At 34.4% G+C, this 27,385-nt stretch overlaps 1 protein-coding gene across 1 annotated transcript; it reads right to left on the bottom strand.

Moving 5' to 3' along the window:
* Nucleotides 1-893: 893 nt before the first annotated feature.
* On the bottom strand, nucleotides 894-25,604 carry LOC135138584 (fatty acid synthase-like). The gene is made up of 19 exons (XM_064068564.1): nucleotides 25,120-25,604; nucleotides 8,906-9,109; nucleotides 8,024-8,856; nucleotides 7,377-7,713; nucleotides 7,097-7,326; nucleotides 6,502-6,862; nucleotides 6,284-6,454; nucleotides 5,137-5,761; nucleotides 4,959-5,089; nucleotides 4,752-4,908; nucleotides 4,068-4,705; nucleotides 2,899-3,054; nucleotides 2,597-2,848; nucleotides 2,394-2,547; nucleotides 1,992-2,344; nucleotides 1,625-1,937; nucleotides 1,306-1,569; nucleotides 1,110-1,241; nucleotides 894-1,052 (listed from the first exon to the last, which is right to left on the bottom strand). The coding sequence occupies exons 1-19, from the start codon at nucleotides 25,602-25,604 to the stop codon at nucleotides 894-896; spliced, it is 5,955 nt and encodes a 1,984-aa protein (XP_063924634.1).
* Nucleotides 25,605-27,385: the final 1,781 nt, after the last annotated feature.

The raw sequence follows: 27,385 nt of genomic DNA, 5'->3' as shown, positions 1-27,385 counted from the left end.
CGCTAAGTGAATCAACTGAATAATAATCGTTCCCGACGGTGGTCTCTATTTAAAGCCATGCATTCCTCTAAATGAATCGCGACCGCCGCTTCGAGGTTTTTCTGGACGCCGCAAACGAGACTTCCGGTAACCCGCTCCAAGCTTGTCTTTATGCGAACGCCGCCTGGCACCCATCAACACCGTACTTAGTAAAAAAGCCTTGATACCATTTACATAGGCGTCGTACCGTAAGGGAAAATTTAGCACGATTTAGTGTCGAATTGTTTGCGTTAAACCACTCAGAAGTCTTCGACAGTAGTCTCCTCACCTTATTAAACTGCATTACAGTATTTTTACATTCACAATCTACATCTGATCATTCTCAAAAGTAAAAAAAATGGTCCAAGAACAGCACCTTGGGGGCTCTCATGTATCTCGGTAGAAGTCCTGAGTCTTGACTATTAAATTTTATTAATTGTCACCTGTTAATTAAGACTAATGTACAGTCTGTCGGATGTAGATTGTAAAAATATAGCTTCCTATTCAAGAGAATAGGACGTACATAATCGAAGATTTTCAACAGATCTAGAAAATAGATCACACCTTTTCCAATATAAATAATAAGTTCTAAAGTTGCTGAACTAGTATCCAGCCCTCTTCTTACTGCGAGAATTTTGTGTTTTTTTTTCTAAGTAGTCATGTATAACCTTCTCCAAAATTTTGGAAAAAATTGGAACTACTGTTTCATTGGTCTGTAACATTTATATCGTTGCGTTCTTTTCTATAATACATATAACATAATGAGATTTCTAGTAGACGCTCCCATAATTATGGCTAATACAACTGGCCAGGTTTATTTACATTTTGGATAATTACAAAAAGAAAGGAAACTAGACTATTTTTTTTATTTAAAATTATGATTTCAGGGCTACAATTTCGCTAATAGCTTTAACAAGATCGGGACTATTTAAAACTGTTGCATGGTCACCATCTATCGTAGTTACTTCTGCCAGGTTATCGCATATTTTAGACATTTGATAGTCATCTTCTTCGTCAATCATGGAAAGTTTTGCCTTGAAAAGATGTACTAATGATTTAATTTTCTCATTTTTAAATGTATAGTTCAGTACAGCTTTACATCGCATATACAACGCAACAGCTGCCTGCTTTTCTAACTTCTGTTTGTTAATTGCTTCGGAAGGTAACGAAGCCAACAACAAATCCATTCGTTCTTCTAAATCTTTGCACTTCAGCAATGTGTCCTAAAAGAAACGCATGCGCACTGTAGTTATACACATGGAAATAAGTAACTCGATTATCCGTTACCTCATGTTGCGCAAGTATGTCCAATGGAATAACAAAAGAAGCGATTTTGTTTAAAATCGCAATTTGGAAGTGAGCTTCAGTTTCATGGGCGAAATGTTTTTTTAAAGAAGAAGTTAAATATGTTGGTGAACCGTCGATTAAAATCATGATAATATTATGACCCTTCTTTTCTAGCAAACAGATGATTTCTAGGCCGACTAAAGCCCCAAATGAATGTCCAACAATGTAAATGGGGTTTTTTCTGGATAGATAATTTTGAATGTGCTGAAAATATAACACAGTAATGAAATAATTTTAAAATATATAAATTTTAGCAAACCGGCAGTGTATTCTGTGCAGTTTCTTGAATACTGTCCTTTGGATTGTTATAACTGTACCGTATTCCTATTACGTGTGCGTTTAACGAACTTGTCAAATATTCTAGTGGTTTGAAATCGCCTTCCACTCCTGGTAACACCAAAACAATTGGAGCTTCTACACCTGAATCCACTTGACTATTTAAAGTTACAGCACCCAACTCAACATTTTCGCCACTGGGAATAAATTGGATGAGCAAATTTGTGCCTTCCTCTATCTTTTCGTCTACAATGTTTCCAGATTTTTTCATTTTATCTGCCTCCATTTCAGTCAGTCTGAATTTCAACAATAAATTAGGTACTACATTTTGGTAATGATACAATAATTACTTTGCAAATGTTAAAGTCATCACTTCTTTAGGTGTTACGTAAATTTCAAAATCTTTCTCTAAAATTTGGTTAATCTCTGTTCCCATCATCGAATCCATCCCGAGTTCTGCAAATGTCGTGTACTGACTTATAGTTTTCATATCTTTTACTCCTAAAACATTAGCAACCGCTTCTACTGCACTAAACGCGCCACTTCTGTCGTGTTTTTCGGCAACTACCATACTAGAAACAACCGGGTAGTTATGCTTTAACAGGACATCTAACGCTTCAAGACAGCTTGAAATTTTTTGTTGAAGGGTACCACCAATCACTAACTCTTTGTTATCTTTTTGCAATTTTGCCACCAAGCCAACCTTCAAAACATTTGTAATCTCACGAAATGTGGAAAAATTTGTTAAGTACTTCACCGATCGCGCCCCATTGGATGGCTACAGCTGGTAATCCGTCTCGTTTTCGATTCTCACATATCCTTTCCATAACAGAGTTTGCCATACCGTAGTTGCTCTGACCCGGGTTCCCACGACCACAGGATACTGATGAAAATACAACAAAATACCTAAAACCTATCATCAGAACCAAAAGGCACCTCTGAGTTAAAAGCAAACCTTAATTTTCGGCACAACTTCCTAGTGACTCGATCCAAATATAGTGTAGCGTGAGCTTTTGGCGCTAACGAAGCTTCAAAATTTTCTTGAGTTTGATTTTGAAATAGCGCGTCTTTAAGGACAACAGCTAAGTTAAAAATAGCATCAACAGGTCCAAGCGCATTCGCTTCTCTAACTAAATCTTCGCATCCTTGTTCAGTGGTTACGTCTGTCGTGGATATTGTAACTTCAACACCGTATGTTTTCCAAACACTAAAATTAGTAAGTTTATGTCTTTACTGCGTGATGGAATTATTAGTTACTTTATTCTTTGCTGATGGTAACCATTTTGAACACCCGATCTCGAACTTAATACCAGTTTTCTTGCACCTCTCAGAATCAACCAGTCAGTTAATTCTAAACCGACGCCACCCAGCCCTCCAATTACGACGTACGTATAACGTATGTCACAGTTGAAACTGAAACAAAATAGTTTTAGAATATTCATTTTGTACATATTCAAGGCATACAGTTTCATCTGATGTTAAACAAAAGAAGGAAAATTCGTCAGATGGCAAAGGGTATTTGTCATGAAATACTGAGCCCTCATGCGAACAACAGAAAAGTCGTTTTTCAATTTAAATCCAACAGTTAACAAAAATGCAAAAGTGAACGTATATCAAAATATTACACGGCTCAAAGGCGGAGCAGTGCAATTGACGAAATAGGAAAATGTGTACAAAATTCTGAAAAGATTCGTTTCTTTTAAAATTACTCCGCTTCTGAATGCTTCTTCACATTTGTTGTTCATGTGTGAATCTAGCTATTGTTACGATGATTGGTGATTAAAAATCGGCGTGGGTCAAAATCAACAATTTATTTCTTAGCAACTCAAATTAACACGACTAATTGCACAGCAATTATGTACAAAATAATTTCGGGGCCACTTGACTGGATTCTACTCGTTGTTCTATTTAAAACCACACTTCCTTTCTAGATGTTCCGCGGTCGAGGTTTTTCTAGAGTACCCATCGCGACTTCCGCTTCCAGGCTTGTCGTTAGCGAACCCTGCACGGCCGCCGTCAGCGACGATGAGTCACCATGCATACTAGAAAGCTCTCGACGGCTCATAAGCGTCGTACCGGGGTGGGTTTTGTGATGGCTTCTTGTTTTAAATAATGTCGTACGTTCGGATGAAGCAACATTTTGAGCAACAGTTTGAACAATTTCTATAGCATAAGGTTTTACCCCAACGTATTGTTCTGTTTATTTAATTTTTATCATTCAAGTAAAGATTATTTTGTTTGTCATTAATTTTCTTAATTTTTTTGTTATGCAACCATCAATTTACATTTTCATTGTAGAAAAATAAAAATAATAAATAACAAATAGTGCAATCAAAATTTTTGACGTACTTTTGTAACACGAAATCCAATTTTGGCAACATGTTTTTGAATCGGTATAACACTACCTGTTTTCAATGATAACCTACCGTGGATTAGACATGATCTGGAATTTATTAGCATTGTCTTGTTCTTCATTCCGTAGCTTAATCAATATTCTCCCAATATGTTGACCTGACATCATGTATCTGTACGATTTTTCAATCTCATCTGCATTGAACACAATCCTGGGAAGTGGTTTAACAAAACCAGCTCCAATTCCCTCTACTAAACGTTTTACGAGTTTGGTCTTCATTTCCTTAATATCTCTAAAAACATCATCCAAAAATATTCCATGGTAACTAGCCTCTTTTTCCATGAGCAAAAGATTTAAAGAGCTGTCATTCGCCAAATCGTATTTGCCAATTTCCAAAAACTTTCCTTCTTGTGCTAAACACCTAATCGAAGCCTGCAGCTTATCCTCACTTAGAGAGTTCAAAATCAGGTCAATTCCTTTATTCCGGGTTTGTTTTTTGATCATCTGTTCAAATGAGGTGTCTCGTGAATTACCAATATGGTCATCTGGAATTTGTGGATAATTTTCTTTCAAATACACTCTTTTTTCCTGAGTGCCAACTGTTACGTAAATGTCACATTTATAATGAAGACAAATGTTCAAGGCAGCTAGTCCGATACCACCAGTGGCGGAGTGAATAAGAACTGAAGAACCCGATTTCATTTCGCCAACCTTAAAATCAAATTATTCCGGAAATTATATTTTTTCATGTACTTACCATTAAAAGAGCGTAAAGAACAGTGGAATAGACAACAGGAACCGTTGCTGCATCTTCAAGCGTCCATGAGTCTGGTATTGTCCAAAATAAGGAAGAATCGAAAGTAACATAAGATGAAATACCTTGAGTGTTAGTCATTCCAGCTATTCTGCGACCACTGTAAATAAAGTATGCACCAATGCTTTTACTCCAACAAAATAATACAACCTTAGATCTATTCCTGAAAATTCAAATCCTATGAGAAATTCTTGATCAAGTCGATGCGATTGTAATATTTCGGGGTTTACACGCCCAGAAGCGGCCATAACATCTTTAAAGTTAATTGACGAGTAGCATGTCTAAAAACACTAGTCGTTTCCATATTTCATTATAATGTGTAACTTACTGAAACTAAAAGTTGTTCTTCTTTCAGTGGAACTTCTTTACATAAAGCTCCTTCTAACCATTCGAAACTGGATATGTCTCCTCTCGATTTAAAATATGCGTAAGAATGTTCACAGTTAATCTTCGGCCTCTCTTCCAAGAGCAAATGTCGATATGTTCCCCAAGATTTATCCTTATAAATGTTTATAGCCAAGTTTTTATTGATTTGTTTACTATAAAACGAATGTTGGGGATCAAATTCCGGAGCATCGTCCATCATGAAGAAACACTTAACTAAGTTTCCATTGCTTTCTCGTCTGATGCAATTTATTAAACCCAATATTCCTTCGGGATCTCGATTTGTCGCATGAGTTATAACATCTTTTCCAAGATTTAAAGCTTTTTGTAACACTGGGATCCAGTTGACATTACTCGAAGATACTTCAATGAACTTGGGTTCATAATTTTCAACTTTTTTCTTCATTAAAAATATTCTTTCATTGGGTGTTACATACTCAGTTACAATGTCTATTTCATCAATATCGTTTTCTAAACTGAAACTGATATCTTCTCGTGTTAGGATAAATCCATTTTTGCTAAGAGGCACAAAACTTTGTTTTAAAGTATTTAGTTGTTGTAGAATTTTACTACCAACGTACAAAAGTATGTTGCTTTCATGTGTTAACGTAACATTTTCGATTTTTATACCAGGTGTCTCAGTTACCGTTGTTTTTGACGAAATGGTTAAGTCAGGAGTTAGTAAAGGAATATGTTCTAGGGTTTTATTGACAAAACCTAGAATGTGTTCAGCATTTGGGTCCGTGAATTCGTTGATGATTTCCACAGCTTTGAAATTAGTCTCTAAACTATTTTCTAAGATTATCTGGGTATTAACTCTCACTGCTTCTTCTAAACCTAACGATACATTATTTGGGATAAATACGTTCTTTTCTAAAACTGGTTCCAATCGTTGTTTTTTCTTGAAAATGGATTTTACTTGTACTCCATGTATCTCAATTCCACCAGCTCTAAACAGGGTAAAATTCTTTTTTAACTGTAAATTTAGTGAGTGGTTTATTTACTTGATGAAGTTGCAATACTTGTTCGCATATACAGGTAGAAGACATTCTTTTGCATCCTGTTCGTTCACAATATCAGTGTGTTTTAATGGATCTATAATTATTTTCTTTATGCCAATAGGTACGAAAAGTAACCTTGTGTCACACTGAAGAATTTTCATTTGAAGCATATTATCCATAAAAGCTGACCAATTGTTCTCCCATTTAATCAGTCCTGTAGAAGCGTCTGCATTGCATCGTTTAATTGATTTGAATAAACCGCTAAAAATATTATATAACGAGCTCTGCTTTATCGTTGTCAAACTAACCTGTAATTGTAACCTCGTAGGTAAAATTCCCGATAAATATCGTCTTGTTTCAATATTTCTAATTTATTGTCACTGAAGGAATGAAAATTTGGTAGATTAACTTGTTGTTCACTTGCATTTGGACAGTGATGAATTCGACCACTAACTATCATCGAATCTTTCTCTAAAATCTCAAATTTGCCTGTGCCCCTTTGAATCGTTATAAGCAGTTTTACGTAACCACTCTTAGGCAATGTAACAGCTCTCATGAACTTACAGTCTTCAAATACTACAGGAATATCGGACGATAATAATCGTCGACTTTGTGCATATGTTTGCCAAACTAAATGTAAATATTCGGTAGCAGGGAGAAGGTTACGTCCTAAAAACGTTTTTAATGTTAGTAACTTATGTTCTAAAGAAAACCCTGCTAAAATACTATGAAACTTATTTTTACTTTCTAAGTAAGTTAAAGATCGAGTCTATCGGGCGATTGGCTACTTTCACGTTACATGCATTGACTTGTTTTAAATAATAAATTTCAAGAACTTCTAGACGAGTTTCTTTCTCGTGCATATGGGGTATTCCATAGGGCAGGTTTATACTTATCAATTACCATCAATGCAATGGCCACTCATAAACTGATGGTCCTCGTATAACAATGAAATTCTGTGGACTCTCTGTTCAGTGTCCCATGAGGTAAAGTCACTAAATTTGTATGTGGTCCATGATTTGTCGTGATTCCATTGAACAGAAGGTGAGACCATGGAGGTGCCTCTACTCACAGGGAATTTTATTTGAGGGTACAGTTTATGAACTTGGGGAAGGTAACCTTGTGTATATAACCTACAAATTTAATTCGTGTTGTTTAAATTTTATTGCTACAAAATTCTTACCGTCCCAACAAATCCAGTAAATTGACGTCACCATTTTGTACTAGTAAATTATCTTCACCATTGAGCGGCAGGTCGGATATATTTAGTATAACAGCGCCTTTCGATGATTTAATAAAATTTTGACAAGTCAAATAATCCCCCTTTGTTTGGTTTTTCTCTTTTGAATCCGCTAAGTCTGGTAATGTTTGGAAATTCAAATTAGCATCAGAATTCATTTGACTAAATTCTATAGCTGCTGATACAGCTTCTTCCAGTTGAACAATATTGTTATAATAAGCAGTAGCGATTTTGTTACCGAAAACACAAGTAGGAAAACATTCCAAATCTTTGATAATATCTACCAATATTAACTGCACACATATTGACCCTAATGCATCTTCATTTACTTTTGTCTTGGCGTCTAAAAGTTCTTTAAGCGTTTTTACGTTGTTGCGCACAAGAATTTGATTGATGCTTTTGTCAAAAAAAAGATTTTAGTTAGGTACCCACAAATAAAACTGTAACATACCTTGTTTCGAAGTATTCGAAAATCGAAAATTTTTTCAAGTAAGAAGCCAGTATGCGGAAATTGTTGACGAATTGTCCGAAAAATAAGTGCAAGTGTGGTTTTTTAGAAGGCATTAATTTTGATGATACAGACACCACACCACGTTTTGAAACGATTGCATATCCTCTATAGAAATGGTTTGGGGTATTAGTTTTATATAACTGGTGGAGGAGACCGACATGTTCTTCATCCAAGCTTTTGTTACTAACGTCGTTTAAAATTTTCAAAACTGCTTCATTAGTGCGACCACTGACACAAATTAGTCTGGGAACATCATCTTTCGGCAGTCCACCATCGATTTTACGTTTTTTAAACCTTTGTAGTATCATATGACAATTGTTACCCCCAAACCCAAAATTATTAACACCTACAACAGCATCATGCTCTAAAAGCTCAGTAGTTTCCGTCACAATTTTCATTCGGTTTTGTTCAATCCCTTCCAGTCCTTTTCGAACTCTTCTCAAGTTGATATTAGGTGGTATGAGTCCGGTTTCCATTGCAATCAGTACTTTTACGATTGAACACAAACCTGAAACAGGTTCAGTATGACCAATATTTGACTTTACTGAACCCACGAGAAGCTCCTTTCCACAATTTTTGGCCAAAGCCCTGTCTATAGCATTAGCTTCTTCAGGATCACCAGCTTGGGTGCCAGTACCATGTGCTTCAACGTAGCTGAGTTCTGAGAACTCAATGCTACTTTCTCTGTATATTTCAGTCATAAGTTCTTCCTGCACTCGCGAAGAAGGAAATGTTATCCCTTCCTTTTTAAAACCGTCGGTATTCACTTTCGTGTTAATAATTTGTGCGTAAATTCGTTTTGCATTTTTTGACTTTTGCAGCAAAAAACATGTACAAGCCTCACTTCTAACGTAACCGTTTGCGTCCTGATCGAATACTCTAGGTATTCCTTCCGGACTTAAAACTCCTAAGCTAAAAATGTATTGTTGTAACAAAGAAATTATTATCTTGGAATTTTTACCGAGAAAATTGAATTGTAACGCCAGGATGGATAGTCAAATTACAGCTAGCGACTATTGCATTTTCACATTCACCGCTTCTCATAGACTTAAAGGCTGAATGAAGAGCATTCCCAGAACTGCTACAAGCTGTGTCGACTATGAAAGATGGTCCTTTTAATCTCAAATAATAACTGAGACGATGGGCCAACAAAGATTTAAGAAAACTGAAAGAAATACATTGTTAATAAAAATTAAGTATATTTTATTTTTAGATGAATACATTTGCGCAAACGTTCAATTGCTGATGTTTTTAACTCTCGTCTTAGTAATACGTAGTACCCGTTAAGATTTTATCAAAAACAATTTTATCTCGTTATTTAGATTCCAAAAAGATTAAAGATGATTACTCATCTCATGTTTATAAAATTCTCACGGGAGGGGAAATTCATGAAGATAAATTTAAAAAATTATTTAGAAAATTTTGAGACGGCGTTTTCAATTGTTCTGCAGGAAACATTAAACAAGCGTCAAAAATATTTAAAAATTTTATTTGCAAAAATTAAAAATGAAGGAAGAACTTCATTTGATAAAAATTTTGTCAGAACTTACAAAAAAATGAATATTCTTGATATTCTTTCTTTGGCGAAGTTAGACAACACACTTTACAGGTTTTGTGTTTTGAGGATTTGCGCCATATAATCCATGACTTTGTGAATGTATGACAGGAAAACCATGGATGTAGGAGTGATAGATCTTCGGCTTGTCGCGAATGTGGACTTTGTTATTACTATTATTATTATTAGGAAAGCGATCGGGCAGAGACTCGTCTGTTATGCCCTCGCTAAATCAAGTGATGGTAAAAGTGAAGAAACTAAGTTTTAGAACAATGGTTGTCATATTTGGTTTAGCTAAAATTTGATGGTTTCGTTGCTCTTTCCGAGCCCGTAGGGTTTCTGATGTTTAAAACTACAACAAAACACTTCAAAAGTGACGTTTCTGAAGAATTTTAACAATTTTCTTGTATCTACGAACGCTAGAATGCATAAAATTGACCCAAACGTCTCCTTTTCCTAATCTGAGACGATTCTGCATGCTCTAAGTGTGTTTCGTCGCTCAGAATCTTCAAAAAATGTTGAAATATAGTTCAGATTTAATAAAAATCGACAAAAATACTGTTTCTACAGATGAGGCTAAAACAATATCTTTCGGCCAATCATCCAACACTCTATTCGTTATGAAGCTCTGTCTTACAGTGGTGCGAAATTTGACTTTGAGCAGTTTAAGTGGATGACCTCTTGTGAGATCAGATGTGTTCAGTGGAAATAGGCATTTAAGTGGTGAAAGATCGTTGTTCAATGCCAGGTATATATCTATAAGGTAAACGAGAGAGCATAAATTCATTTTTGCCAAATGGAATCCTAGGGGCCTTTCGTTGTACAGCCTCCAAGAAGAAAATATCTCTTTGGAGGACAGGACTCCAGACTCCGTTGGAAAATTCCAGGATGGGTCTAACGTAAATACGTTTTGCAAAGTTCGAAAAAACTAGAAAACTGGCTTTGACAAATGTTTGGCTTAAAAGACAAAGCATTTTATTAGCCTTTTTCGTGATCTGCAAGACATGGTCAGACCAAAGGAGGCTGAAGCAAACGTGAACACCGAAATCCATATGACATTCAGTGGTGGCAAACCCGTAGCTTCCGATATTATACACGTGTCGGGATTTCCCTTACCAAAATGCAAGGTAACGCATTTGTCTAAGTTTATGGGCAATAACCAAACTTGAAACCATTTGTAAATCGAACAAAGGTCAGATGATAAGAATTAAAAATTTTCGCAGCTGGTGTAAAGCTTGATGTCGTCTGCAAACATGGCAAAAGACAATGTAATAATATTCTTAATGTCGGCTATGTACGCGATAAAAAGCAGAGGACCAACTACGGACCCTTGAGGCACTACACCCAGAACATCAATAGATCTACTGACAGTGTCTCCAACCTTCATTCTAAAGATTCATTTAGAACTTTCCAAGTCTCTATGCCCCATCCACTGGTCTCTTTTTGATCGGATTACCCACATCCACTCTCAAAAAATACTAGACCAAAAGAAACAAGTCCATATCCGGAAATTTCAATCCCTTGCTCCAAAACCAAAAAATCGGTTCCCGCATTGAACGTGAGATCACAACTGTTTTGAGATCGGGTGACTTCCCAACCGAGGTACTCAAACGTCTAACACCCCGAAACTGCAAACCACCACGTATGTACGGTCCACCCAAAATTCACAAAAACAATTGCCCTCTCAGACCCATCGTTAGTACTTATAATACAGCCCAATATCAACCCCGTATTCTGAAGGAATATACCGGAAAGACCTCCTCACATATTCTTAATTCCTCACATTTTGTCCAACTAATCTCCGAAATCTCTCTTGACCCCGAAGATAGAATTGTCAGTTTTGACGTAACATCTTTATTCACAAAAGTCCCTGTAGCAGAGTCCTTAACATTAATCCGTGAATTGCTTTCCAGTGACGGACAACCTCCACTTCTTGGTGATGTCGCAGAGAAATGTCTAACCTCCACATATTTTACCTTCCAGGGCCAATTCTACAAACAAATCTCTGGTACTCCCATGGGAGCCCCTCTCTCACCAGTCGTTGCCAATATTTTCATGGAAGCTTTTGAAGACACAGCCATTGAATCCGCCCAACTCAAACCCAAAATCTGGTCAAAACGCCCTTTCAGTCTTTCACGACCATCTCAACAGTCAACATCCCGACATTCAGTTTACCATGGAAGTGGAAACCAACAATTGTCTTCCTTTCCTTGATATTATGGTAACAAGGTTACCCGAAGGTCGACTTGGTCATTCAGTCTATCGAAAACCTACCCATACCGATAGATATCTTCACGCTACGTCTCATCATCACCCCGCCCAAAAACGGTCTGTCATTGACTCCCTAATTCATCGAGCCATTACCATTTGTCAACCAGACAAAATCCAGAATGAGTTAGAACATCTCCAAACATCTCTTCGACAAAATGGATTCGACTACCGTACTATCAACTCAGCCATCCAATGTCGACTCGATCCCAACTTTGACAACACTGCAAATCGTATAACTAATCTCGTATCGGTTGCATATATCCTATTTATTTCTCAGGTTATCGATCATCTTCAAACCTACAACTAAAATGACACAAATTTTTCCTTCCGTCAAAGATTCTCGCCAAGCTCTAGACTGTAGAGGAGTATACAGCATTCCCTGCTCCTGTGGTGTGAAATATATAGGAGAAACTGGTAGGTGCATAAAAATTCGAATTCAAGAACACAAACGTTATCTCAGAGCAGGCCTTCTGACTCACTCTGCCGTAGCTGAACACCAACATGAAACCGGTCACACCATCCTGTTTAAAAATTCTCAAGTTCTGTCCAAAGAACCACATTTCTATGACCAGAAAATCCGTGAAGCTATTGAAATCCATAAATGTCCACATAACCTCAACCGAGACAATGATTATTATCTGTCAAATTGGAAGCCCGCGCTCGAAGCAAATGTTCGTTCCTCTCCCCCCACTCCGCCAGAAGTCGGCCAATCAGCTTCAACCACGACGGTAGGCCGTAACCAAATTCTTCCCGTCAAAAGAGTTTCGCCTCTGGTATAGTTGACATACTGAGTTACCGTGCTCTTTTGCCTTATTCTTAATCATGCTCCTGAAGATGCCACTTACGAAAGTGTGCGAAACGTTGAGTCCAAAAACTCAATTTACACGGTTCCAACCCGGAAAACGGTCATGTATTGATTTCGACCGTGGAAACCTCCGAAGTTACTTCATTCTAAAGGGTCGATCACTTAGGAATGAATCAGTCAATCGATGCAAATTACGCCGTAGTCCAAGATGGTCTAATTTGTGTGTGAGTCGGCCTTTCGAAACTCTGTCGAACGCCTTAGAGAAATCAAGATATACGATATCCAACAATCGTTCTGAATCTGCATCTTTTGTCCAGTCGGACACACAGCACAAGAGGTTAGACTGAACTGAGCTGGTCACTAGAAATGCCATCATGTGGTCGTATATTATGGATTCGATCACCTTAACCACAAGAGATGTTAAACTGACAGGCCGGTAATTAGAAGCATCAAACGTATCGTCTTTTTTGAAAATCGGATGAATTATTGTCGTTTTCCAGTCTAAGGGAAGTTCTCCCGACTTGAAAGATTTTTCCATCAAAATTGAGAATGGAACCGCGAAGGAGTCCGCACAATTTTTCAAAATATTGGCCGAAATAAGATCTGGATCAGGGGATTTTTACGTTTTTATTTTCTTAATTTACCCAAAACTATCTCGCTAGAAAAACACGGGTCTTCAATACAAATACAAATGTCTGCAAATATATATATTTTTTACATATACGACCTTTACCAGGTTTCATCCAGAAAAAGGGGTTTGTATAATTTTGTTTTTTTGTGGTTATAGACCAACACTGCAGAACGCCTCTTCATAAAACAAAATGTGAAAAAACAAACCCTACAAACATCAATACGAGAAACTTTCTCTGCTAATACAACCAAAAATGGAGAGGAAACATTCAAGTTCGATTTATGCCAGGCCATGCTTATTTTGGACATATTTCATGCATATTTTAGCAATTTTTTGCATATAATGCCAAATTTCTCTGCATATACAGCCTGTTATTGAAAGGTACGTACAAAATAAAGTCGGCAATTGGTCTCGAAGTATGGGTGCTAAAAGTTAAAAAAAGTTCAGGTAAAAGTGTTCTCCTTTTAGAGATAAAAATTATTAAAATTTATGTCCAAATTCGTTGTACGCCTCTGATACAAAGATCATCTTTCGTTTCTATAGCAACATTTAGTCTTTACCAGAGCTGTTCAGTACTTCAAGTAAAAGTACTTGAAGTAATACTTCAAGTACTTTAAGTACTTCAAGTACTTTACTTGAAGTACTTTTATATTTAGGTACTTGGTACTTGGTTCTTGGAGTATTTCTAAAATGTACTTGAGTTTAGTACTTGATTTTGCCAAGTACTTTACTCCAAGTACTTCACTCAGTATTTTAAATACTCTTGAATTACTTGAAGTATGAAAGTGGAAATTTCAAATACTTTAGTCTCTATTTTAGGAAGTTTTCACATCTCAAAATAGGGTCTGTTAAATTCTTGAAGTTATTAATTCAATTATTTGATTAGATGTATTTTTATAGTAAAATCGTGTTTATTTCCTGTGAGGTTATATTTTGATATGTGATTGTGGATATCTTGTCCACAATATGACATACATTTCATAGGTACTTGCATAATGCCGATAGATAGGTAGGTAAGAAAATTAATGTCATAAATATGTCATTTGAGAGTGGATGACGACAGCAGAAGGGTCGGAGATCTGTGTAAAATTTTTAGCGATGTAAAGTTGTGAATATACGAAATTTGTCTTTTTTGTATTTTGGTTTGGAGCTTAACTTGGCGGGTAGTTTTTCAGTACCTTCCCGGTAGCCCAAAGGGAATCGGGTTTGTTGACGTACCTGCTAAAGTGCAAGGTCGGATTTGAAAATATTTGAGAAATGATTCAGTACTCGTTCAAAAAGATATTTATTCTTTCATTAGTTTCTTAACCTGGTCGTGTATTTGTCAGTAAGAAGCCTGGTCAGGGCGGAGAACTCGGCAGGGGATTATCCCTTTTATTATTATAATAGCAATACCTGATGGCAGGTACAGACTTTCATATTCGCCTCTTCCTCGTAGAATTTAAACACAATTTTATGTTAAATATTTTGCAGTTTAATTTTCTTTATCATGTTAGACACTCGTTTTTTACCAAATTTTCTTTTTTTGTTTATACATGGTTCAGCCATATAAACTTAGTTTGTTATTACTACTTATATTTTCTCACATTACAGTTTCAAATAATCTGTTAAATTGCATGAATTATTTGAACACCAACAATTTAAAAAGACGTAATACAGAAAAACAATGATTTTAAAAGTCACACTAATTAGTGTCATTTATCTTTCCTGTGCGGATTTTATTTATTACCGTACAACAACTTTACGTATTACATTGCATCGCTTATTACATAAACCCAATATTGTTCAAAATGAAATATGTTTTGTGAAACTCGGCTCGTAGTACCAATGTTTTTTGTAATCCAGTTGATACGACCATGATTGTATGGTTTTGATGAGTACCGAATTGTACTTTGATATTGCTCGAAGGACCTTTGTTTTGTTGTGTGTGAAATAATAGACAGCCTTCGGTTTCGATGTTTAAATACAGGACGGTTACAGAAGTATACTGAATTTACATTTGTATTTACAATATCAGGTAAAGAAACCATAAAGGGTCAGTGGCCGCTTCCGTAAATGGAACAAAATACATATTCACATTATAAAAAAATACAAAGTTAATGAAATTCGCGATTAGTTAGTATAATTGCGTAGATAAATACACCCCTACGAAATATTTTAACAATAATAAATTTAGTACATATTTACCTGAATTTTCGCAAAAGCCGTTGTTAGGCATTCCCTGAAGTCATTGTAGTTATCAGTTACTAATGTCATCTTCTTTGGGTTTTCAGGTAAAAATAAAAAATAAGCCAATCGAAAATATAAAGGAAAATTTTGAAAGTATTGTGGCATTAGAGGAACAAAATTTTCTATAAATGGACGGAACAGCATTACGAACCTATTATTTGTGATTTGTCAGTGTAAAGTTACATACTTAGTTAGACAAACATTGTAGTGATTAGTGTTTACTATTTAGTCACTGTAGTAGTTAGGTTAATTTAATGATTTTTAAAATAGTAAATACGTACCTAAGTGGTAGACAGATATATTCAGGAATATGGGGCATTCATTCCAAGAAAATTCTCAGCATTTTTGGCAACCGCAAAAGTAAAAAACGACTAATTACTTTGATCACCTTGATATTTTTCAAGAGTTATAGTTTTCGCTGAAAATGGACTCTCGTTTTAGGCATTTTATTTTTTATTTAAAAAATTCATACGTTTTTTTTTTGAAAATGCAACATAGTGACTTAAACATTTTTATGTCACGAGCATGTATATGTATCGCACTGCTCTTAAAATTTTTTTCTGAAAAATTTCAGTTTCACAAATCAGGCCCTGTGTACTTTCACAATGGGTAATGATTAAGGGTGCTGTAAACTACCCACAAACTTAAACACGGAATCGGTTCATAAAATTCATTATTTTTAACACAACTTTATTAAAAACTCAGAACGTTTTGGTGGTGAACCAAAATTCAAAATATTAAAAAAAGGCAACAGAAGCCTGAGAAAATACCATACAGCGCCGATGTTTTTGTTATAAATTAATAGTAAGCATACATAGACAACGCCGTCATGTATTTTATTTTAAATTTTAAATTAGAAATAGACGTTAATTTTGTCGAAGGCATTGTGTCAATAGAAAGATGTAAAAGTATTTCAAAAGAATATTGTTTATAAATAACTTAGTATTATTAATAAGTGAGCTACCATTCTGCATTTAAGTTGATGTTTATGCAATTTTTTATGTGGCGAAATATGTATTATTGTATACTTAAATTCTGAATATTAAAAAATTCTGTTCTAAAATATATTAAGCTTTTTTAAAAAAACAGGAAAAGTTATCTAATTCTACAGTATTTCAAATAATTAGAAAGTACTTGAAGCATTTTCAGTACTTCAAGTATTTGTAAGTACTTGAAGTATACCTCCAGTACTTCAAGTACTCGTAAGTACTTGAAGTAATGTACTTGGCTTGTACTTCAAGTACATCTGAAAAGTACTTGATACTTGAAATACTCTTGCTGAAAGTAAGTACTTGGTACTTTACTTGAACACTATTTCAAGTAGTACTTTGTACTTGGTACTTCAAGTACTTTTTTTAAGTACTTTGAACAGCTCTGGTCTTTACAAAAGTTTTATTGTTACAGTTGCTAGGATTTACTAAAATTAATTAATTTTACCTATTTATCCTTCAGTAGCATCTAGAAAGATTGGATAAGGGTTAATTTTCCCCTTAAAATTTTGATAAGACAAAATAAGTTTTTCCGACTTCTTAGACTTCGCGAAGAACTGTCCATTTTGTTGTACGTACCTTTCAATAACACCCTGTATATGCGCATATTTACATGCGTTTTTTTCTGCATATAGTTCCGAGCTTTAAATATAAGTTGTTTTGTTTGATCACTCAATTGTTTCATTGTTCAGAAATAAGCAGAGTACTAAAACGTTAAATAAACCGAAGATTCTGTTTGACAAATCATTCTGATGACAAAATTCAAAATTTGACACAAGATTTCTACGACATAATCAAAATTTGGCAATTTTTTTTCACACAAGGTCTATAAGATATAAAGAGAAACAGTTTTACCTGCGCTAGTTCCATCACTATACTTTCTTTTCCTCACTCTTTCTAAATTGATACTTTTCAAATTAAATCGGTAATGTGTTGTAGCTACTCCTGTTACCAATGAATACACATTAGCGCCAGACTTGAATTTGTATTTAATACAAAACACCTATTGTCTATTGTCTATTATCACCATCTGTTATAATTCCGGATTAAACCAAAATAACACATTAGTGTGTAATTTCATTCCAGGTTATGACCCAGAGACACGTGAAATGGATATTTAGTTTCCGAACGCGATAAAAAAGAATGTTAAACCCTAATCCCAACGTACCACGGCTTATCGGACCGAGAAAATTCATAATCATAATACATAGAAGTTGGCACTGAGAGCTCTGGGAATGCTTGGAATAACCCGCAAGCGCTATTCTAGATGGAAAAACGGATACGAAAGCAAAAGCAGAGATAACCCTTTAAATCGATTCCCTAAATTAACAACATAGAATCACGTCCATGTGATTCCCGATTAAACAAAATTAACATATAGGTACATAACACATTAGTAGGCTTCGGATCTTAGGTCTTTTGCCTTTTTATATCTACTTCAGGCATTGCAGCGAAATTTATATATTTATCCGAATTTAAAAAATTCTGTATATTTAACGCCCATTTAGGACTACCTAAAATGCCTAATTTACCGCTAGAGACCTAAAGTGTTAATTAAACGACCTAATTGTAAATTTTAAAAGGCTTAAAATAGGATTCCACGACCAACGAAGCGGACGTGCTTGTACAATAGAGATTTTCCGTGAATTCATTACTTTGTTTAAATTGTTTAAAAATGGGTTGTAAACAACGCCCTTGAGTTTAATGGTACGGGTTGGCGTCGCCAACTGACAACGCTGGCCTGCATTTCATTTAGATTATAACCGGAAGGAGGTGAATCTCTGAAAAAGCATTTTATTTTAGAAGTTAATTGTTAGTAATACTGACAGTGGCGGCTGGTGGGTCAAAATTTCGGGTCGGCCAAAAATTTTGAGCCTACACCTTGGTGTTATATATTTTCGTAATGTATGGCCGCTACTCGTTAACCACTGACATTTTACGTGCCAGGATGTACAAAACATCTAAAATGTTTCGACCTCGATTTGTTAAAATAATTTTTTTTATATATTGATTCCAAATATTATTAATCCTTAATTCTACTTGTTCTGCTTTATAATTAATTGAGAACCACCGAAAAAATTATTTTTACTGGCTTCCGCGTCGACCGGCGTCTATACGGCTTGCCGACCCCGGACATCCACAATTAAATAATAATTAAATAATGTCATGCAGTTAAAAAATATAAAAAAAGTAATAATAAAAGTACCAACTGTTAACTATCTTCATTTACATTTAATTTTTTTTAATGTATATAGCAAATTGTCAAATAAATTAATTGAATAATTATTGAATTGAAATTAAAATGATTTAAAACTTTAAATTCATTTCTGAAATATCTGAAAACGCTTAGATGCTAAAAATACACAAACAGCGCATTTATGTTGTAGCTAAGTTATGTATGAACAATAAAATTTTAGATAACTTAATGTAATTTATTTCGTTTATTATTCATACACAGGAAAATGTATTAAATCAACAATTATTATTAAAAAAAAAATAGTATGCATTGAAGAACATCGAAGCCGTTATTGTTTTGTAATTTTGTTAGCTATCTTAAATATTAAGCGTTTTAAAAACTAAATTCGCATTGCTGGGTACGGCGAAGGAGGATCATGCCGGACCTGGCACAACATACGTTCCGCCAGGTCTTTGTCTACTACAGTGTAGTAGACAAAGAGAACGATGGAACCGTAAGCTGCTACGAAGTCGAAACATCGAGCATTATGCTTTCCTGGATACGGCGTGCCGAAATCTCGCCGGCAAAGCGTGTTTATCAGCACTTAAAATTAGCAACAAATGCTTTATTTTGTACCTACAATATAATAAAATATATTTTTTAATATATATGTTCTATCCTAACGTACATTCAAACTTTATTTCTTTTTTTAATTTCTAATTTCAACGCTTACAAAGTATTTTAAAACGACTGGTACGGCGTGGCCGACCCTGCCGCCCCTGACCAGCCGCCCCTGAATACTGAGTGTCTTTGCGTGTTAGTGAGTGTGCTGGGGCCGGTTTTGATTTTTGTGCATACAGTAAAGAATCCTCAAAATGCCTAAGGTATAATCATCCATGAAAGATAAAATCAAATTATGGGTAGAGAATAATTTGGACAAGAATTTTCAATTTCCTTCTTCAACCAAAAACAATGAGTTATGCAAAGTGTGCGGAAAAGTTGTAAGTAAACATTTGAAATACTGAAGCTTGAATTATGTTCACATTTTTGTTTCCTAGTTTAGGTGCGAAAAAAAAAATCACACTTTGAACAACACTGCAGTGGCGATGCACATAAAAAGAACGAGAATAAATCCAGTAAACAGACGTTATTAAACATTAGTTGCGACAATGATTTTACGCAATTTTGCACCGATTTATGTAGGCCATTTACCGCAGCAAATATTCCATGGAATAAAGTTAGTTGTCCTGAGTTTAAAAATTTTATGTATAAATATACAGGAAGGCAATTACCCTCAGAAAGCACTCTGAGAAAAAAATATTTACCAAAAGATTACGATATGGTGAGCACTAGAATTTTTATTTAAAAACTTTTTAACATAAATTTTATAATTTACAGGTAATTAAACAAGTTAGAAATTTCATTGGCAATAATGATATCTGGATTAGCGTCGATGAGACGACGGACAGATTAGGAAGATACATAGCCCATTTAGTAAAGTTATCTTCTGAAGAAGCTGGCCGTCTATTTCTACTAGCTTTGAAGCAGCTTGATAAAACTAATAGCGACACAAGCTCGAGATTTATAAACGAATCATTGGGTATGCTATTGATAATTTTAAGCATTGAAATTATTATAATTTATTTAATTGTTAATTTGTAGCTTTATAAACTTTAAAAATAAACTCTTGTTCATTAAAACTTACTTGAAAATTATTGGTGATGCAATAGAACAATTAGAAACTATAGGTTTAAAATTAAACCAAAGTATGGAAATTGTGGAAAAAATCTTTAAAAAACACACCAGGGAAGGTGGGGGAAATGGCTTTCCAAAAATTATGTTTTCTATTAAAAAAAAATCTAGGATACGATTTTATATGTTCAGTAAATAACCTAATTTGCGGTAATGGAAATGCTACCAACAATACATACATAAATGGAAACGTAGATTATTCAATATTTAATTTTGCACCCATCACTTAGCACAAAACTTAAAAGTGTTTTAAGCGATCAAAGGTGTAAATTTACAATCGAAAATTTAGAGAAATATATAGTGTGCTTTTGTAACTCATTTTAAATACCTGAATTAATATTTTATTTCTTGTTAAATGCGACTTCAATTACACGAATTTCATTTGCGACACCAATAGCGGTAAATCCTCTATTTTTTGTTTCTTTCGGCCAATTTTGACTAAACGTTTTTTCGAAAGATTTAAAGATTTGGTCTGATGGATGCCGCCTATCGGGATATCTTCTTTGGTAAAGATTTGCTGCTGCAACGGCATTTTTTCCGCATTCTCCAAAAATCAAGATCATATCAAAAACTTCTCGGAGCTCAAAATTGACAAATAGAATTATTGCGAAAGTCAAAATTAACTATGTTTGTGTATTTGAGGAAAATAAAATAGAAAAGGAGTTACATATGAATATGAGATGTGTATTTTGAGTTGCATTGAAATTTGGCCGTTATAATACTCACCCTGTGTATTAAGACCCACCAATGACCCGGAAATGACCGGCATTCAGGCAAGACTTCTATCATTACGGGTACTAAGACCAAGTAATGATATGCATTGATTAGATTAACAGAACAACTTTCGAGATTCTAGAATTACAGCATACAAATTAGTCTGCTATTATTCTCTAATCTCACCCCATCCCCAAAAGTCTAGCGTAACTACCGACCATTTATCCGCGCATCACTTCGAAAGTGACCTACACTACTCTGACCTACTGGTGCTAATCTAATCTGACTGACATGATCAGACTGTTCAAGAAACTTACGAACAATATGACATGTTCCTAACAAAACAACTTTTTGAATTTTGATAATTATTGAATCATTCAAATGCAAAGACTTTAAATTCTCAACTAAGCTATTTGGAACTACACCTACATTAGAGATAACTAGGGGTAGAATTGAAATTTTTTTAAGATTCAACATGGATTTCATTTCTATCGATAATTGTAGATATTTTGAAATCTTGGTGTGGTATGTTTGAATAATGTTGTTTGTGTTAGGAACAGCAATGTCAATGAGAATGGCTTCGTTCGTGTGTTTTTTGATAAGTATGATGTCTGGTCTGTTAGCTGTAATGTTTAAGTCTGTAAGTATTGTGCGATCCCAGTATAATTTGTATTTGTTATTTTCAAGGAACGGAGATGGAATGTAAGTGTAATAGGGTGTCGTATCTTCGATTAAGTTCATAAGTGTAGCTAATTCTTTGTGGATGATTTTGGCGACGTTGTCGTGTCTAGCTTTGTAGTCAGTTTGTGCTAGAATGCTGCAAGAAGAGATTATGTGCTGGATCGTTTCAGGTTTTGCTTTGCAGAGGCGACAGCAGTCGTTTCTTATGTTCGGATCTTTGATGATGTATTTCTGTAATTCTTGGTATTGATTACTTGGTCTTGAATAGCAAACACAAATCCTTCTGTTTCGGCATACAAACTTGATTTTTTTAACCAAATCAGTGACATCTTATTGACATGACTTTCTTCTAAGACTTTGTTGAATTTTCCATGTAGTTGTTTTTGTTTTAGCCCACTTATTATTTTGTCTATTGTGTGGGGGGTGTGGATTTCTTCGGTGTTCGACAGATTTAAGGGTGTGTGATTCAAATCTGCTCTTGTGATGGTGCGAAACATTTCATTTCTTTCCGCTCGTTTCAAGAAATACTTCTTCAAATTTGAGATTTGTCTCTGATATAAGTTTTCTAGGTTCTGGAAACCCCTTCCTCCATTCTGTCTTGGTAATGAGAATCTTTCAATCGACGATTTTGGATGATGCCTTCTATACTGTGTGAAAATTTTCCTTATTGCGATGTTTAAATTTTCAAGATCAGTTTTGGACCATTTAATGACTCCAAAAGAATATGTTAGCAGTGGAACGCAGAATGTATTTACTGCTTTCATTAATTTTTTTCCATTTAACTGTGTCTTCAATATTAATTTTAATCTCGCTAGGTATTGATCTTTCAACTGTGTTTCCGTTTTGGTATGATTGATGTGGGAGGATTGACAGAAACCCAGATATTTGTATGTATCATTTCGTTCTTGGGCTTCGATTATTTCCTTATTCTGGGTGATATGTGGTACTTGGTGTTGGATGCCTTTTCTGATTGCTTGGGTCTTACATTTCTCAATACCAAAAGACATACCAATATCACCGGAAAATTATTCAGTCAGATTTAATAGGTTTGTTAACTGATTTTGTGTACTTGCATATATTTTTATGTCATCCATATACAGCAAGTGACTTATTCTGTTTTCTCTTTGTTTGTTAATTCTTATATTGAACCCATAATTGCAGCTGTTCAGGATATCGAAGAGGGGATTTATTGCTAAGCAGAACCATAACGGGCTAAGAGAGTCGCCTTGAAAAATTCCTCTTCGGATCATTATTGGGTCTGACTGAATTGTTTGTTCATTTAAGGTTATTTGGAGGGTGGTCTTCCAAAATTGCATGGAACATTTGAGAAAAGTGCAGATTTTAGTATCAATTTTGTATAATTCCAGAATTTTGCATAGCCAGGAATGAGGAACAGAATCGTAAGCTTTCTTATAATCAATAAAAGCAGTATATGTGTTTCGGTTTTCTTTTCTAGCTTGTTCACAGATGATGGAATCTATGATTAATTGCTCTTTGCAACCAAAGGATCCTTTAATACATCCTTTCTGTTCTTCATTAATGATGTCAGAGTTAAAACAGTGTTGATAGATTTTTTGTGTAATACATGAGGTTAATATTTTATAGATTGTCGGTAAACATGTGATAGGTCTGTATTTTGATGGATTTTTTGTATCGTTATCTTTAGGTTTTAGGTATGTTACACCATGACATAAGAATGTTTGAAAGGAGGATGGGTCAAGAAGGAACTGATTTAAGTGATGTAGTAAATGAATATGTACACAATTTAATTTTTTTATCCAAAAATTATGGATTTTGGTCCTGGTGATTTCCAGTTGTGTGTCTTATTGATGGTATTTATTAATTCGGCAAGTGTTCTCTGATGATCATTCATTGGTGTAACTGTGGATAGTTTATGGGATAGTTTGTGTTATTGTGTTACCTGTATAGACATTATGTCTGTTGGTTTAGAATAAACATTATTATTATTATATGAGGAATCCATTTGGCAGATTGGTTAAATTCAAATTCTTGAGACCAAAGTTTTGACCAAAATGTTGTTACATCCTGTGAACTTGGAAGTTCACCGGATAATTGAGTTTTGCTTGAATTAGTTAACTGTTGATAGAATAGTTTTTCGTTGTTTAAAAATTTAGTGTTATGAATTTTTCTGAGATGTGATTGTTTGTATCTTTTAAGTCGTTTGCTATACATATAAGGAAAGTTTTTGTAATAGGGTATCTTTAATTTGGGATAGTGTTGTGTTGTATTCATCGTAATCAGTTTAATGAAAATTATTGTTGGTCAGTATCGAATGCATACATGTCATGATATGTGGTGTTTTAACTCCTCTAAGGTACTGTGTTATTTGACCTAGTTGTTTTCTAATGTTATTAATTTTATAATTTAACCGTGTTTCCCAATGCGGGGTGGAACGTATACGATTGGTGTTTGTATTTATTATGTTATCTTTACATGTGTTAATTTGAATACAAGTTAAAGCTGCACAGTAGATAATTGTATGAAGTTTTTCAAAAGAGATCGAGTTTGTGAAATATTTTTGTAAAATGAAGGAGTTCATTATTTCTACAATTGCCAGAAACTTTTTAGAATAACACTGGCGGGGAAGTGAATGTCTATCATTTGGTTTTAATTTAGAACATGTTTCGAAAGTTAATTTAAATTGGTCTTCAATTTCATTTTGGAAATTAATGTGAAATTTAAAATTGTTGTTTACAGTTTTGATTAATGTGTCTTCGTTATTGTAGTACGTGTTTTGTAGATTATCTGTGATGCTAATTTGGTTTTGGATTGTTCTTGATAAATTGTTGAGTGATTTGTCAGTTATAGGGCCAATTCTGAATCAAACCTGTTAAAATTTAAAGGTTGTTAAAAAATAAACAGCCAATCAGATTTACGAATTTAACTCGTTACTATGGAAATTTGCATTTTAACACCCTTTAAATTTAACAAGTTTGATTCAGAATTGCCTCTAATGATCTGTTTGATAGTGTGTTGGTAATTTGTGTTATGGTTGTGATCTTATTTTGAGGTGTTTTGTTTAATAAATCTTTATTTTTATTTCAACGAATCATTATTGTTACTGCTACTATTTTCTTCATTGTGGTTATTATTGCTAATTAAGTAATAACCTTCGTAATTTTCAAAAAATTAAAATGTGAATAGCATGACATTACTTTTTTAATAGTGCTTTTTCGTCTATTTTTAAATTAATAACTTCGCATCTTATGATTATTGTGGAAATGTTTTTTGATGGTTGTACAAAAAAAAATTAACCACACAATGAGCACATATCAGTTTTCTTCACTGTCTACTATTCTGTTTTCTTTTTTATATAATAAGTCTTTAAATTTGTAAATAAAATGTTCTTACCCGGTAACGCAAAACTGTTGTGACTTCGTCATCTCGACGAGGGTCATATTTTCCACATCCGAATAGCAAAAACCAATGAATACGCCAGTTTTGCTGCCTTTCAGTTCTAACGGATTTACTCCAGCATCCATAATAGCTTCAATGACTGTTTCCATTAAAACTTTCAATGAGGGATCTAAATTCTTAGCTTGACGATAATGTAGTCCAAAATACCCAGCATCCAATTTGTTAATATTATTAATGTTAGCACTTCTTTTTGGTACATCGGGATGATCCAATTTCCATCTTTTCTCATTTTCGGTAACCATCTCCGTTTTGTTAAACAGATTGTCACGAAACTCGTAGACATTATCAGATTCGGGAAAACGACCAGACATGCCAGATATGACAACTTCCTCACCGGCTGGCGGAGAGGATAACCAACGACCATATTGAAAATTAACGTTAAATAATTCTTTTTCTTGAGTTTCGTTTAGATCAGTCATGATCTACCCAACAATATTAACAACCTAAAGGCAAACAAACAAAAAAATAATCGATTATTTTGATCACGAAATCTACACTTATGTATAAACTTTACAGCGGAAATGGAGGGGAATTTTAGTGTTTTAGAATACGAAATAGAAAAAATTAACATCTTCAATGAGCCTCCGTGCGCCAAACAATTCAACACACAATCCATGAAGCGTTAACAAATTACACCTTTAACTTAACTGTACCTTAAGAGTTTGGTTAATGTTTCACCATGTAGTTACACAATAACTTAAAATATATCTAATATTTCATAGTTCTATAGTTTTGAAAATTGTCTAGTTAAATAATGATTTACAAAAAACAGACAAAACGATGGACTACAAACTATACAGTGTAAAATTAAGTATTTCAATACTTCTCTGGACCTTCGCTCTGGAAGCTGTCTAGGTCATAACAAAAAAACTGTCAATAAATACTAAAACAGTCCAGCAAATAAATATATAAATATCCTGAACCTTCAGTTAGGTTTTTTACTTCAAAGGAATTTGAGAACTTAACTCTTGAGTTCTCATGAAACGCCAACTAATATTCGAAAACATTAACAATGTATTTGATTTAAACTTTCTTTTAGGAAAAAATGGAAATTTAGGCCCTGTTATTGTTGCTTCTGTCAAATGTTTTTACATCACCTTGAACTTTACCTTGCCTTCTAACGTCAGCGTCTACGTGGGTTAGTCACTTTGATAAATTTGAAGGAGCAACCCTGACAATACTTTTAATTCATTAATCTTTTAAAACAGTGTGAATAGGACTGTTCCTAAAATTTATAAAACACTCTGCATACTATACCCTTCTATGGGAACAGCTTTTATTATAATAATCTCACGGATACAACGTATATTTAATTCAAACGGAAATTTCAAAAAAGTCCTTCGTTTTAACCAAAACTGATTCATTTTTGCTATGTAATGCTTATAAAAAAAAAACATATAGCAGATAATGTGAGTATAAGAAAACACGTGATTTGTATAAAATTGGACAATCATCGAGTCTTATACACGTGTTCATTACGAATTTCAAATATATTTTTTCTACCGCCCACGTTTTTTGGTTTTCTAATAGAGCTATTAACGCACGCAAATGACGTCACAGCAGTTCGTTAATAGAGGAAAGGCGTTCTTTAATAGATCTGGTGTAATTTAGATCGGTAAGATTGGTAGCAATGACGAGAAATGTCAGGTGAATGTCAGTGGCAAATCTAAACTTAAAATTTTCCATGTTTCCGGACACGTAACTTCTTCGCAAGACATTTTAACCAATTTTAAATTACAAAAACTCGAATTGGTTCGAATTACAATTGTTGTTGTGAAAATTCGAACCTCAAATATTTCGTGGTTAGTGTCAGACCGACCCATCACCAACCACGACAAAAGTCCCCAGATTAAAAAAAAATGCAAATTTCAATTAAATTTTGGGAAAAAACGTGTGCGGTAGAAAAAATAGTATAAATAACTCGTTCATAAGGCCATTGAGGCACTCATCCTTTATATAACTCGCGGCTTCGCCGCTCGTTCTATAAACTTGGATTCGTGCCTCAATATTTGCCTTATGAAACTCGTTCTTTAATATACTATAACCTAACTCTCCAACTAAAATCAATGAATATGTTACTGTTGTTGTTACCAAATGCATTCATTCATTATTTATTAGCTTACAGTCGAAAAAAGTTACGAAATTTGCATAAATTAGTAACTTATTTTTTCCGTACTTCAGATATGGAATTTGTTATCTT

The sequence above is a fragment of the Zophobas morio genome, unplaced genomic scaffold (assembly GCF_036711695.1).
Source record: "Zophobas morio isolate AGI-343-1 ecotype UQ-CSIRO unplaced genomic scaffold, CSIRO_AGI_Zmor_V1 ptg000030l, whole genome shotgun sequence".
Classification (NCBI taxonomy): Eukaryota; Metazoa; Arthropoda; class Insecta; order Coleoptera; family Tenebrionidae; genus Zophobas; species Zophobas morio.
This window is presented reverse-complemented; position numbering and strand designations above follow the sequence as displayed.